The sequence below is a fragment of the Sciurus vulgaris genome, assembly GCF_902686455.1.
Source record: "Sciurus vulgaris genome assembly, chromosome: 8".
Lineage (NCBI taxonomy): Eukaryota > Metazoa > Chordata > Mammalia > Rodentia > Sciuridae > Sciurus > Sciurus vulgaris.
Genome location: NC_136468.1, coordinates 1,376,377 through 1,391,612, shown reverse-complemented (window position 1 = coordinate 1,391,612; position 15,236 = coordinate 1,376,377). Strand labels below are relative to the sequence as shown.

The 15,236-nt window shown below is 45.6% G+C and overlaps 1 protein-coding gene across 17 annotated transcripts in view; it reads left to right on the top strand.

The window, feature by feature from the left end:
- DNAJB6 (DnaJ heat shock protein family (Hsp40) member B6) overlaps nucleotides 1-15,236 on the top strand; it is a 56,013-nt gene that overhangs the window by 26,583 nt on the left and 14,194 nt on the right. For 12 of the 17 annotated variants that reach the window (XM_079150668.1, XM_079150676.1, XM_079150675.1 and 9 more), the window contains 3 exons: nucleotides 4,196-4,327; nucleotides 5,405-5,546; nucleotides 6,902-6,972. In XM_079150668.1, the coding sequence (XP_079006794.1) occupies nucleotides 4,196-4,327; nucleotides 5,405-5,546; nucleotides 6,902-6,972 (345 nt within the window). Of the gene's footprint in view, nucleotides 1-82; nucleotides 1,174-4,195; nucleotides 4,328-5,404; nucleotides 5,547-6,901; nucleotides 7,705-15,236 lie in introns of those variants that run through there. The other 5 variants (XM_079150672.1, XM_079150674.1, XM_079150671.1 and 2 more) reach the window with 3 other exon arrangements.

The window sequence follows — 15,236 nt, the reverse complement described above, 5'->3', positions numbered from 1 at the left end:
AGGAGCATTGCATTGAGGGTGCATGTAGCCTGACCTCTTTGATTTGAATTTGGTGTAGTGAGTCAGTCGTTTTACTCCCCAGGGTTCGAGGAAGTGGCCAGTGAGGACTTGGAGCCTAGTGAAGAACTAGACCAGCCCTGTTTTGAGGAGGCAGTGGAAGAACCTCCCAGTGAAGAGAACAGTGAGGTTCTGGATGTGATATCCAGTGAGGAGCTGGACCTCTTTAGTGAAGATGAGCCCAGCGAAGGCTATAGCCGGGGCCAGGGCGAACTTCTCAGTGAGGAGCTGGACCTCGTATCCAGCGAGGAGGAGCCCAGTCCTGGGGACACAGAGGAGTTCAGCGAGGAGTGCGAGGAGCTGCTGAGCGAGGAGGAGCAGCACAGTGGGCCAGAGCTGGAGGCACTGCTTGTTCAACAATAAATTGCAAAAGGAACTGCCCTGTCTCTCTTTTATAAGAAGGCTTAGTTTATTGTAAAGTTTATCCAGAGTAAGAAAGTTTCCTCTATCACCTTGGTAGTATACTTGGCCAGGTGACCTTTGCTACCTTGGAGCTGTGACTGAAGAAGGGTGGGACCAAGTACCAGGTTTATTGGGGCCCCTGTAACAAAGCACCTCCAAGTATGGTTTAAAAAATAAACTTCGATCTTGCAGTGCTGGAGGTGAAGTCCAAGATCTAGGTTTTAGCAGGGCCCACTCCTGGAAGGGAGGCAGAAGCTGTCCTAGGCTGGGTCCAAACCCTTGCGGCCCCATAGGGATGTTGACTTGTTGGTGGTTTTCTCCTCTGTCTGTGCATTGTTCCACTCTGCACCTTCCTGTGTCCATATTTCCTTTTGTTGAGGGTACCAGTGATGTTGGACTGGGCCCACACCAGTGACTTCCTCCTAACTCCATTATCTGCCAAGACTAACTGTGAAGAAGACACCATCCACTGGTTGAATCCTTTTGGACGGCCACAGTTCAACCTGTAACAGACTTTCCAAGCAGTGTCACTTTGATTTTTGTCCTCTTCTGTACAGTTTGAAACTAGCAGCAGGCTTTGGGGAAAGACATGTTAAGATGTTTAGTCCTCTGTGTGGATTTGTGACCAGAGCCGAAGGCAGTGCTGTGGTTCATGTGGCAGGGAGTGTTCTTGGTTACTTAGAAGTTTCATACATCTGCACACCTACACAATTGAAGTTCTACTGGGGGTAGAACATGGGGTTCTCCACCACTGAGCTACCTCCCCCAGCTCGTGCTCATTTTGAGATGGTGTCTGTCTAAATTGCCTGGGCTGCCTCAAAATTGGGGTCCTCCTGCCTCAGCCTTCTCCATAGCTGGAATTATATGTATGCATCGCCATGCACCTTCAAAAGCTTTTTAATATTTATTGTGGACAGCCTAAAGGTTCAGCGAGCCATACCCTTACCTGCATACAGAAGGTGTCCCCAGGAAGGAAGAATGGTTTTAGACTCCAGCTTTGTAGGGACAGGTTTAGGATAAAGTACCTTTTGTAGAGCTCTTAATCCCCCTGGGGAAAAGTAACAGTGAGTAGCAGGACAAAGCCAGGATGCTGTGAATGGTGGACTCAGGTCATTTTCCAGCAGGAGCCTAAGGACGTGCACAAGCACACACATATTCTGTTGTCCTCTCAGGTTCCTTCTGGTAGGGTGCAACTCTGGTGGCCGTGTCTGATACAGGTCTTGGAAATCAGGATTGAGATCCTTGTTCTCTCCCCCTCCCAATCCAGCTGGCCTCTGATGGCCAGTGCTCACCCGTGCCTCCAGCAAGCACCTTCGTGTCACCTGGCAGGGACCAGAGAGGATGGTAACACATTGATTATTCGGTGGACTGAGATGTATTTGCTCGCTCTTTTGGTGCTGGGAATTCAATACAGGGTCTTGCCCTCTGCCTGGTGCCCTGTTTTTTTCTTTCTTTCTTTTTTAACACAAGAAATACCTGTTTCCATAGAATACAGACTTTGGAAAACAAGTGAAGGGAGGAAAGGGTGTTGGTCCTGCTTTCACGAGAGACCCCGCCTTGACAGATGTGGTGGAGGCCCCTGCGTCCTCTGCCTCTGCAGCTGCAAGCCTGTGAACACTAAGAAGCTGTGTTCAGCCTGCTTTGTTTTACATGCTGCTCCTGTTGAGTCATTTTCAGTGTCAGCAGTGATTTGAGCTCTTGTTGCAGTGATTTCCATGTTTGGGATGAATTGACGTTCCTTGAGTGGAGTTGGAGTTTATTTTGTTAAAATATAATTTGGTGGGCCTGAAAGTTTTAACCCAAGTTGCTCTTTTAATGGGCAGAGAAGTCTGTGAACAGTAAGAGCCCGTGTGTGTGTGTGTGTGTGTGTGTGTGTGTTTAAATGAATGTATTTCTTTGCACCTTAACTAAGATAACCTCTCCCTCTCCCCCTCCCACTCCTGACCTCAGGCACAGGCCTCCTGCTGGGCAAGTGCTTCACCATGGAGGTCAGCCAGCCCTCAGAAGCCATTTGTGTAGCAGTGACAAAGGGAAATGGCACAAGGACACAGCAGTTCAAACCTATCAATCTGTATCTGATCTTTAGAGTGTGCAGAAGACCTGTGTTAGGGTTTTACTGTGTGGGTAGTTACAGTCTCAAGTCTGGCTGTGAAGACATTTTATTTGTGGTGCTGGGGATCAAAGCAGCACCTCAAATATTGTAGGTGGTTTCAGATGGTCACCTCTTACATGAGAACAAGAGAACTATCACGTAGCAAGGTGTTTCTTTGCCCCCCGCCCCCCCCCCTTTTTTTTTTTTTTTGTTTTTGTTTTTGTTTTAAACCAAAGATTGCACCCAGCCATGTGCCCAGCCTATCTTGTACTGGGGATTGAACTCAGGGGCACTAGATCACTGAGCCACATCCCCAGCCCTATTTTGTATTCTGTGTAGAGACAGGGTTTCACTGAGTTGTTTATCACCTCACCCTTGCTGAGGCTGACTTTGAACTTGGCGATCTTCCTGCCTCAGCCCCCGAGCTGCTGGGATTACTGGTGTACGCCACTATGCCTGTCTCCTGTGTATACCTCTGCTCCCTGCCTGTTCCCATCTGTTCTTGAGCTCCCTCAGTGTCTGCTGCTCTCCCTAGGGCTGTTACTTCTCCCCTTTCCAGCTGCTGCAGACTTTATTGGGCTTGTTGACTCATAAACCTGCGGGTGAGTCACTACCTAGCTGTGTGTGGTGGTGGGTACACTGTCATGTTTTTGACTTTTGGCACATCAGCATCCTGCTTTGGCCTCTCTTGCCCTGTGGCTTGGAAATGTGCCATGCTAATTATGTTGTTCTGTGTCCTCCATGGATTCTCTCTGCATGCGTTCATGTTCATCAGGAATACTTGTTTTTTATTCCTTGCATATTTCCCATTTTCCTGGAGTGGGGGATCATGGTACTTAATAATCACAAAGAACTCATGAAGAAATAGTATGTATAAATTGTGTTTTCAGTGAAGCTCTCCTTGATAACCAACCACAGCAAAGGAAAACTGAAGATTGCATCATTAGGTTTAGTGTGAATTATTCATTCCTTGATTTGTTAGTGCAGATCTCATTTATGTTTTTTGAAGCATTTTGGTATTTGCACTAACAATGAGATATCTACTTCTGTCAATTTTCTACTGAAATTGCTTAAATCATAGCAATATGCTTGCCAGTTAACATTGATTCAAATTGGGCTTAAGCTGATAAATTTTTAAAAATTGTGAGACATCACCTTATGGAAAAGTGAGAGGCGTTCTTGGGGATCTTGCCTAAGTTTGTGTGGTGCTTCCACTTTGCCTGCTCGGTGCTCCATTCTGTGTTTACAATGCTCTAGTAGTCCTAAGTTCCTTGGAGGAGGCAGCTTGGGTTCTGTAGGGTATGGTACAGCTGCCCAAGTGAAATCTGCTTTCTGGGGGTGGCAGCAGGAGCAGCGTCCAACAGGACACTTGGCAAAGGGCAGTGGACAGCCCTGAGGCCCTGAGTTTTGTGCGTGTGTGTGTATGCGCGCGTGACATTCTTCTGTGTGTCAATTGTTCACCTTGCTGTGTGTCTCTGCTTGAATTAAGCTAGTGAGAAAGTATCCCACCAGGTGGCCCGGGTATTCTACCTGTTTTATTTCTCCTCCAAATTCAGCGGTAAGTTGATACTTAAACCTATTTGCCCTCTCCTATGGAAAAAATAACTAAAGGTTTTTACAATACACCTTTCTGTTTGTTTCTAGAAGACCCATTTGAAGACTTTTTTGGGAACCGAAGGGGTCCCCGAGGAAGCAGAAACCGAGGTGCAGGCTCATTTTTCTCTGCTTTCAGTGGATTTCCATCATTTGGAGGTGGATTTTCTTCATTTGATACAGGTATTAAATACCTAGATTTAATGTCTGTTGTTAACAGTAGAAATTAGTGCTTAGAACACGCAAAGCAGTTTGAACTATTTATTCCTTTTGGGAGAAGAGCTTTTTGGATTTGTCCCCATTTTATTTTGAGTGTACAAATCAGTGCTGAATGTCCTAATCGTTCAAGAATGTTATTCACGAGGGATACCATAGTGAAATTCTTGGCTAAAAGGGTAATGCGTGTTTTGGGTAGGTACAAAAGCAGCCATTGTGGGACAGTCTTGCTGAACCCACTTGTGTTCTAGCCTCCCTTGCAGTTAAGTAAAAGGACAGAGTTGTATCTCAGCAGTGTGCAGCTGGATGGGATTGGTGGGTGGGCCCACAGCCTGGGCGAGTGACCTCAGCCAGACTGTTCCCTTGAAGTGCCCAGCCCAGAACGGCTGACCATGTGCATGGAGCACAGTGTGGTGTGGCAGGCCTGGAGAGGTGGCTTCCTCACAGAGCTGTTCTGACTTTGAGTTAAGCTTTGGTGGTAAAAGTTGGCAGTGCTCAGGGCCGAGTTCGTTGCCTCTCGTCATGCTCTCCTGTCACCTAGCAGACAGCTGTCTTGGGCTTCTGCACGCGGTTTGCCTCGCTCTCCCTCGCAGTGCTCTCGCAGTTGTCCTGCAGTGAGCGCACAAGCACAGGAGGGCAGTTGGAGACCCCAGGGAAGAGGTGCTTCATCGAGAAGTGCGTGGCCAGGTGTGGGGCTTGCGCTACGCGCCCCGCCTTCCGGTGCCTCACAAGGTGTCGTAGTGGCCCCAGGGTGACTGCCTCATCTCTGGGTGCAAATATAGAGCTTGCCACTGGGTGCCCTGTGGGACACGGTGCCACGTAGACCATGGTGGAGAGGCCCCACATGCTGGAGTGTCAGTGAGGTCTCCACCCCTGGGCCAGTCTTCCCGTGCCCCCAGCTGCCTTAGTTCCTCTGTCCAGAGCTGCTCTTGGGGTGGTTTTTGACATCAAATGGTCTGCTGCTGAGTTGAACTTAGTGATTTCTGAATTGAAGCCTGTCACGTTATTAGTCTCCAGTCATCTTTCATCTCTGTTTTCCTATAGGATTTACTTCATTTGGGTCACTAGGTCACGGTGGCCTTACTTCATTCTCTTCTACATCATTTGGCGGCAGCGGGATGGGTAACTTCAAATCTATATCAACTTCTACCAAAATAGTAAATGGCAGAAAAATCACTACAAAAAGGTAGAGTGGTTTTATGTAGTTTACATTTATTAACATCTTATATTAAGTCAGCTTAATGTTTCAAAGGTGACGTGTACTTTGCATATCCATCAGTGAAAGTAGAAGTTGTATGAAAAATTTAATTAGCTAGAGCTTTTCTTTATTGTTTTAATGTTAAATTTTTAGAAGTAATCTTTATATTTATTATGTAATAACGTATAATAAATTTCCCCATCATTGTTAGAATGGTAAAGTGAAAAACCATTAGAAGTAAAACCTGTACTTTTTGATTTATTTTTTGTAGTACTGGGGAGTGAACCCAGGGGTGCTCTACCACTGAACTTTATCTCCAACCCTTTTTATTTTATTTTTGAGGCAGGTCATAGACTAGTCTGGAACTCCTGGTCCTCCTGCCTCAACCTCCCCCATTGCTGGGATTTCAGGTGTGCATCACTGCCACCTCTCCCAGCTGTTCCGTTGTTGTGCTTGGAGCAAGGAGAGTGGAACCTAGGGTTAGCCTTATACATGCTAGGAAGTGCTTTACCACAGAGCCCTACACCTCCAGGGCTGGGGTTTGAACCTGGGGCCTTGGGCAAGCTTTCTACCACTGAGCCACATCCCTAGTTCTTTCTTTACTGGTTTCCCCCTCTCATCAGATGGGTAACATGCAGTCTTGGAACGAGGTTTAGCAGGGAGGCACATCTTACACAACAGTGTGAACACCCACCCAGTCGTCATGCTTAAAACTGAAAAAAGATCTCTCATTTTTATTTTTTATTTTTTGGTACTGAGAATTGAACCCACATCCCCAGCCCTTTTTATTTTGAGACAATCTCTTGCTAAGTTGCTGGGACTGGCTTTGAACTTGAGATTCTCCTTCCTAATGTCTCTGAGCCACTGGGATTACAGGTGTGTGCCAGTGCTCAGCTTCTTTGATGTTTTTGATGAATGGTTTCTGCGTATATTTAGCCTTGCAGTATTTGGGATGCGGCCCCCCCAACCCCCCTTTAGAATAAATTTTTTTGTATCCGGGATTCAATCCAAGTGAGCCACATCCCCAGCCCCATTTTAGTCTTTATTTTTGAAACATGGTCTCGCTAAAGGCTGGCCTCAAATTTGGGATCCTGCTGTCTTAACCTCCAGAATCACTGGGATTATAGTCATGTGCTTCTCTGCCCATCAGAATAAATGTATTTTAAGACAGATGTATTGATAGTTTGTCTTTGTGTTTTTCAGCTTGCAAACCACTTATTTTCATGTGTCCTTTGAAATAATACCCTTAAGAATTATTAATATGCATTATATACACATTTACTCTCATTTGAATATGTATTTGTTCATTTACAAAAGAGTTTTAAATGAATTTTATCCTACAGAATTGTCGAGAATGGTCAAGAAAGAGTAGAAGTTGAAGAAGACGGCCAGTTAAAGTCTTTAACAATAAATGGTAAGGAGCAGCTGCTACGCTTGGATAACAAGTAATTCAACGCACGCATTTAACAGAAATGTTAAAGTATAACAAGCACCATTTGAGGATTAACAGGAACATTTTTTTGAAGATTTCAGACGAACTCGACTTTCAGTATAATTGTACCTAATCTAAAGTATTTATAAACAGCTCATCGGAGCCCCTATTTGTCATAGACTTTTGAGTTTATTGTTGGGACCACACAATAGGACCATTTTTTTTTTTTTGTCTTTAAAATTGTTGTAATCTCTGTATGCACTTTGCTTTTTTATTAAACGTAATCCAAGGTGAGCCTTGACTTTGAGTAGTGCTAGGACAAGATTGTATTCTAACACCAGCATGGATCTGCTTTCCATTGTGTTTGACATGTGAGCCAAGTAGTGTCAGCCTGCTGTGAGCTAACATTGCCAGGATGAATCTCCTGTAGAAATAATTTGTTCCCCCCCCCCCCCCCCCCCAGTATTTAGTAATGAAAGATATTAATGCATTAATGGTAATACATTTCTGGTTTAATATAAACTTAAGGATGTTTTCTAGTTGTGCATGAATGCTGGCAACTTAGTAAAGTTTTGACAATTGTTTAAATATGTAATGTTAAGCTTAGGTTTAAAAAAGCTGGTAAACTGGGTCTTTGTCATTTGCTTTTAAAAAAAAAAAAAAAAAAAAAAAAAAGAAAATAAATGTGAATGTGTTTGGTGCATTTTTTCCTGAGTGGGGTCTGCAGCCTCCTTGTGTCTGTGTGATTTTGTGCCTGGACTCCCAGTGTGGCTCCATAGTGTTTGCTTCATCGTTAGGGTGGACACTGAAAAGTCACACACAGATGTCTTCAGCTCGTTTGGCGAGTGTATTGAGAGTATAAGGAATTATTAGCAATGTAAGAGATTATTACAATTTATAGCATTTCTATGTGGGAGGGAAGAAATAGTGCAAAAAAAAAATTATATTTCTTTCTTTCTTTCTTTCTTTTTTTTTTTTTTTTAAGTGTGGGGGATTGAACCCAGGGCTCTTAACCACTGAGCCACACCCCCAGCCTTTTTATTTTTTGAGACAGGGCCTTGCTCAGTTGTTGAGGCGTTCCTTGAATTTTAGATCCTCCTGCCTTAGCCTCCCAGTTGCTGGGATTATAGGTGCGTACCACCAAACTCAGCCAGATTTTCATGTTTACAAGTCTGTTGTTCTGTAGGATATGTACGATATAAGATCACTTAGGGACAGCATACATGGGAAAGCAACCGGATCACACAGAGTGAGCCAAAATAAAGGTGCTGCTTTTCTCAGTCTGTAAAACCTTTCATGATTATCGTTGGTAGCCAGAGTCCTAGCCCAGGGTCACAGAATGTTAAAATGGCCTTCAATTGCATTTCGACACTGCCCCAGCTCTTGTGTCCTGTGTCGTGTGCACCCCCCACCCTTTGTTTTGAGAAAGTGAGCAGTGTGTGGTCCTTCCCTGACTCTTGGCCCAAGTTGAAGCCCGTGGAATTTCCTCATAGCACTGTAATGTCTTTAATGAATCTGACGTATTGCTACTGAAAGTAAGCGAAAGGCATTTTAACATGTCACAGGACCCAAGCGTCGCCGCAGGTGACAGGTGGTTAAAGAGTGCCACACTAAGGACAGCAGTGAGTGACGTGCCTGGGTGTTAGTGGATGTCCCCACATCGCCTCTGGTTGGAGGTGATGTGCGTCCTGGCCGCAAGCTGGGTACAGCTACAGGCTTCCACCAGAAAGCCTGCTTTCACTTAACGCTGTAAGCGCAGGTGATTTTGTTACTGAATGAGAAGCTTCAAGTTGGGTTTATTAAGTTATTAGGAAAATAGACAAATGATTTATTGTTTTCGAGTCTGGTTCTGAAGGTTTTTGAACACGATCAAACTTATTGCCTGAGAACTGAGTATATGAAGCACCTTTGGAAAGTCACGGAACTTTTTTTTTTTTTTAAGCAGTGATGGTGTCACTCCCAAGATTGACCCTGGAGAACAGCTCTCCATAAACTCGATACTCCTTTTGCTTTGTGTATTTGAAAAGGTGTCCGTACTGTATAGATCACCTTTGAAATTGGAATCTGAAAGCAGCTTGGTGCCTGGGCAGACTTGCTTCTGCTCCCTTTGACCCAAAGACTGGACCTCAGACGCATGGTTGGGAGCTTCTTTGTTGGTTTGTGCCCAGTGTCCTGCGGCAGGTCTTGTGAGCAGCCAGCCTGCTGCGCTTTCCTTCTCTCAAGCCTTTTCTTTTCTGTGGAGTTTGCCCCAGTTGACTCCGTTCAGTTCACTGGTGGATTATTCCTCATATTTCTCAGCAAAATGTAAGCCTAAGAACCCAAGGGTTCCGGGCTTGGTTTTGTAGGTTGACTGACTGTTGTTAAAATATGAAAGACAGTGGCCTCAAGCTTGACTCTTCTAATTCCTACTGGCCTTTCTTCAGCTGGCAGATTTCAGAAGTGCCCAGAGTTTAGCCTGACCATTTGATGAAGCTTCTCTTACAGCCTGAGAACCTCTTTTTCTGGAGCACAGATCCTTCTTGGATGGTAAGGTCTGAGGAGCAGTGGATTGATTGATCATCTTTGCAGCAGTTTGGATTTATTAGTTACCTACTAAACTGCTTATTCCTGTGGGCGGCCCCTCCCGGCCTCCCATGACTCAGGGTGCAACTCAGTCCTCCTGCATGCTGGGTACTGGGCTACTTTTGTAGTCCTTTTTGTTTTATTTTTAAATTTTTATTTTTTTGGGAGGTACTGGGGATCAAACTCAGGGCCTTGTGCTTGCGAGGCAAGCACTCTACCAGCTGAGCTATCTCCCCAGCCCACCTTTTTGTTTTTTTTTTTTTGAGGTAGGATCTCCCTGAGTTGCTAAGAACTCACTTTCTTCCTGCCTGTCTCCTGAGTTGCTGAGCTTGCAAGCATGGGTCACCTTGCTCAGTCCAGCTCTTGTTCTGTGTTGGTCGCCACCTGGGTGTTAACCTTTCTAAGGAATACTGACCACCATATGTGTTCAGTGGACCCGGCAGTAGTCGGTGCCTGGTTTTTATCATCTCCGCTATTCTGATCCTAGCCATTCGCCTGCTCAGTAACAGTCTGGAGGCATGTGTTTCCTCTCTGGGTGCAAGTTTTCAAACACAGAATGAGACGAGTCTCTTTGGACACTTGATATCCTGTGGTCTAGAAGTAGCTGAATGACGATACCAGCTTGTGGGGTGGGGTTAAGATCTTGTTACCTTTTGAGGCCCTTTCCATGTGGCCCATGCCTAGGCAGTTTCTGCAGTGGATAGTGGAACATGAGAGGAATCCTCTCAGTCTGCTCAAGTTATCGCCTCCTCACCTCTCCTGAGCCCATGGTGCAACTTGGCTGCTCCACTCTGGAAAGGAAAGGAAACCTAATTTTGAGCAGGGCTGGTGGGCAATTTGATCTCCCTGTGTGCCCTGTCTCTTCTCTCCCCGCTCCAGAGTTGGGGATTGTTTTGTTTTGTTTTTGTTTTTTTGGTTTTTTTTTTGCATTGGGGATTGAACCCAGGGTGCTTAACCCCTGAGCCACATTCTTAGTCCTTTTTTATATTTTATTTAGAGACAGGGAGTAAATTGCTGAGGCTGGCTTTGAACTCATCCTCCTCCTGCCTCAGCCTCCTGAGTAGCTGGGATTACTGGTGTGTGCCACCACTCCTGGTTAGTGTTGGGGATTGAACCCAGGGGTTCGGTATCCCAGCATTTTTTTGGGGGGGGGTTGTGTACTGGGGGATTGAACTCGAGGGCACTTGACCACTGAGCCACATCCGCAGCCCTATTTTGTATTTTATTTAGAGACCAGGGTATCACGGAGTTGCTTAGTGCCTCACTTTTTGCTGAGGCTGGCTTTGAACTTGAGATCCTCCTGCCTCAGCCTCCTGAGACATGGTCTTGATCAGTGACTGATTCTTTAGGATTATAGGCACGGACCATTGTGCCTGAGTCAGCTTACTGTTTTGCAATGTACTATTTTTAGCTTTTCTCAGGACCCAGACTCCAGTACTGGGTTCTGACCCACGGTTGATTTATGAGAGGTAAAATGATGGCCGTTACCCCAGCTCTCATCCTTCTTTGTGTTTGTGGTGCTGGTGCTGGGGTTTGAGCTGTGTGTCGCTGAGCCACTCCCCAACCTCTGCAGCAACTCTCAACATCAGGAATAATGGAGCCACTGATTGACGCGGCTGCCTCTTACTAGAAAAAGAAATTGGCCACCACAAATCTGTCACTGCTTGTTTCCTTCCTGCTTTTGTGGAGGAGAGTCCATCACACCATCAAGGAGTTGACTGCAGTGTGATGGTTTGGCCGTGTTTTAATGTTCTCGTACTGTTGTCCATCAGGGGAGGTCTCTGGAAGCCATGTGATTTCTGTTGGTAGTCACAGTGACTTCCACCAAGAGCATTCTTGCCAGCATGGTCAGTTAGAGTTTGCACGCCTGTTCGTGAGGTTCCCATGTGTGAGCCTGCCTGCACCTTTCTCCAGAGGAAGTGGCTCTCACTGATCTGCTGCCCTTTGTGGAGTGGCCCATGGTGTGGACGTGGCCTCTGCTTCCCCTCCGTGGTGCCTGACCCCATGCCATGGCTCTTCCAGAGCATGTCCACGTTTTCATTTCATACCTTGACCTCTGTTTGGCGGATAATACTCCACTTCCTCCCAGGCTTGTTGCCAGTATTATCCAGTTAATTTGTTAGAACATCTCTTTTTGGTGTAGTTTTGTTCTTCAGGGTTTAATTCTGTGGCAGGATGACCTTATCAGTTACAGTAGTTACCCGAAAGGGCAGCTCATGGAAGACATTTCTAGGCTGTTAGGTTTCTGATGCAATGCAGAGCCAGTGTGGGTTGTCCCCCACAACCCCAAGTTGCTTTGAATTGTAGATTGATCTGAAGACACCTTGACACCTGGAAACAACGTGGCTGACTTGGCCAGCCAGCCTTCCTTTTTTGGGTAGTGGGGTGGTGTTGGAATCAAACCCAGGCTCTTACTGGGCACGGTGGCACACCTGTAATCCAGAGGTTCAGGAGGCTGAGACAGGAGTCACTAAGAAACTGAGTGAGACCTGTCTCTAAAATACAAAACAGGGCTGGGGTGTGGCTCAGTGACTGAGTGCCCCTGAGTTCAATCCCTGGTGCCAGGAAAACAAGAGAGAAACCAGGCTCTTCATTGGCTGTGCTTTCAGTCTTTTGTTCTTTTTGAAAATATATTATTTTACATGTAGCTAAAAAATTAATGCTGTTCACACACGTGTGCACTGTGTGTGTGTGTAGGGGGTACTGAACCCAGGGTCACTGAGCCACATCCCCAGCCCATTTTTATATTTTATTTAGAGACATGGTCTTGCTAAGTGACTGAGGCTGACTCTGGATTTGTGCTTCTCTCGTCTCATCCTCCTGGGCCACTGGGATCACAGGTGTGCGCCCCAGCGCCTGGCTATGTATGCACGTTTCTTGTGAGGGACCCTGGTTGTCACGGTGAGAAGGAAAGATCTTTATGGTTGCTTTTACTTGATCACCCTTGCCTTACTCTCCATTCTATTTTGCTATGATTTTTGTTTTTGTGCCATTGAGCTTCATCCCCAGCCTTTTTTGAGACATGGTCTTGGCCATGGATGACCATGGCCATGGTCTTGTCTCTCCAGGATGACCTTGAACTTGGGATCCTCTTGCCTATGTCTGCAATAGTATATATTTTAGAACTAAAAAATTCGACATGTTTTCTCACACCCTTCCACCCCCTCCCCTTGTTTTTTCATATCTAATCATTAATATGCATGATGAGCATTTTTAGCTGTGTGCAGTGTTACACATTTGTAAGCACAAGTCTTCTGGTGGCTGATGGAATAGTATAACAAGTTCAAGGGCTGGAGATGTAGCTCAGTGGTAGAGCACCTGGGTTAAACAAAACCCTACTATCACAGAGTTAAAAAAAGAATTTTCGTCATGTTCCCCAGTAGGTTGGTTTTAGTATTTCAGTGTGTGGTGGGTTGTTTTTTAATATTTTTAGTTGTAGATGGATACAATACCTTTTTTGTTCACTTAATTTGTGTGGTCCTAGGGATCGAGCCTGTTACCTTACGCCTGCTAGGCAAGTTCCCTTCTGCTGAGCCACAACCCCAGCCCTGTGGTTATGGTCTTTTTTTTTCTTTTTTGGCGGTGCTGGGGCCTGAACCCAGGGCTTTGTACTTGTAAGGCAAGCACTCTACCAACTGAGCTATCTCCACAGCCCTGTGGTTATGTTATTGATTGATGTATTCATGACTAAAATTCCTCTTGTTCCAAAGTTTATCACAAATAATTGCAGGAGTTAATCTGTTAACATTCAAGGACTTCTTGAAGCAATGATTCAGGTCTTCCATCTCTGCCTTCCTATGGGAAACAAACACATCCACATGGCAGTGTCGGAGTGCCTTGTGTTGGAGTTCAGATGGCCTGGAGGGACGAGGCTTAGGAGCAGGGTTTGGTCTGGGGTGCCCTCTGTGCCTGGCCTTCCTGGGTTAGCTCTGGCTTGCAGGTGGCGTCGGCCATCCCAGCAGTTACTGCTGGAGGTTCCTACCGTGGGACCTTTTCTCTGTAAACCCCGTTATTGGGGGACATACCTCGAGTCAGCACAGGACAGTGTGCAAGTGTTGGCTCCAGGTCTGCGGCTGGAGAGAGCTTCAGACTGAGTGTTGCCAGCCCAGAAAAGATGCAGATGATTCAAAATTCCAAATATGGTTTTTCTGAACTCTTGCTTTCATAACCTTGTAAAGTTAAAAAATAGGTGAACCCCACACACCAGTACTGGGGATTGAATGGGGGCACTTGACCACTGAGCTACATGCCCAGCCCTTTCTGTGTTGTTGTTGTTGTTTTTTTTTTTGTGGTACTGGGAATTCCACTTGGGGTGCTTTGCTACTGAGCTAGTCCCCAGCCCTTCTAAAAACATTTTTGTTTTGATGGGGGGTTTCGCTGTGGCCCAGGAAGGCCTTGAGCTTGAGCTCTTTCTTCCTCTGGCTCCTGAGGCCCTGGGATTTCAGGCATGCACCACTGTTCACTATTCAATTGTTGGTCCTGGTGTCTTGAGATGTTGATTTGCGTTCTGTATTCGTAAATGTGAGTTTGAAAAATCGCTTTTAAGTTTTTTTATTTTTGGTGCTGGGATTGAGCCCAGGTGTCTGACACTGAGCCCTGTCCCCAGCCCCTTTGTTTTTTGTTTTGAGACTCCCAATTTGCCGAGGCTGAACTCTTCCTTGTGGTCCTTTTGCCTGAGCCTCCCAAGTGACTGGGCTTATAGGTATGCTCCACATACAGTGCTCAAACTCAACTTTTAATTTTTTTTTAAAATAAGTTATACTTATAAAAAGTCTTATTTCTGTTGATTCTGAATCATTTGTAGTTTCAAATTCGTTTCCATTCAACATAGCTCTTTTGGTATGAATTATTCAGAAATGTCTAGTTTTAATGTTTAAGTACTGTGAACTCTACCTCTTGTTTTTACCCCTATTGAGTACAAAGTTCTGCTGCCGTATATTATTTTTACTTTCTGAAAAATAAATTTAAAATATTCTAGTTTTTAAAAAATTAAAAAAAAAATTTTTTATTGGTGCTGGGGATGGAACCCTGGGCCTTGTGTTGTTCTGCTGGGTTACACTTCTTGCCCCGTCTGTCTGTAATCGTCCCTTCTTCTGTACTGGGATTCAGCTTAGTGGGACTCTACCACTGTGCCACCTTTCCAGATTTAAAAAAAAATTTTTTTTGACAACATCTGTTTCCCAGGCCGAACTTGAATCTGTGGTCCTCCTGCCTCAGTACCCTGAGCTGCTGGGAGTAAAGGTCTGCCACTCTGTCCAGTTTGATTTTGCTCTCTGTTCCCTTCCCCTTTCCCCTCCTTGGGATTGAACCCAGGAGCACTTTACCAGTGAGCTGCATCCCCAGCCCTTTTTATTTTATTTTGAGACAGGGTCTTGCTAGGTTCTTGAGAGACTCGCCTCATTGCCAAAGCTGTACTCTGATTTGCAATCCTCCTGCCTCAGCCTCCCTGCAGCTGGCTTGGTTTGGGATTGCTGTGTGGTGCAGCAGTGTTGGGTGGATAGCTTTCACTCTCTGTACTTTGTGGTTTTTGACTCAACGTTGGTGTGTATGGTTTCTCTTTTTTCCCTTGAAGCACGTCTTGGGCGAGTGGGCTCCGCTGGTGTTTCTGCTTGCCTGCAGGAGACCAGGACCTTGCCTTGTGCTTCAGGAGAGGCTGTTGGCATGCTGACTCTGGTGTGGGCAGG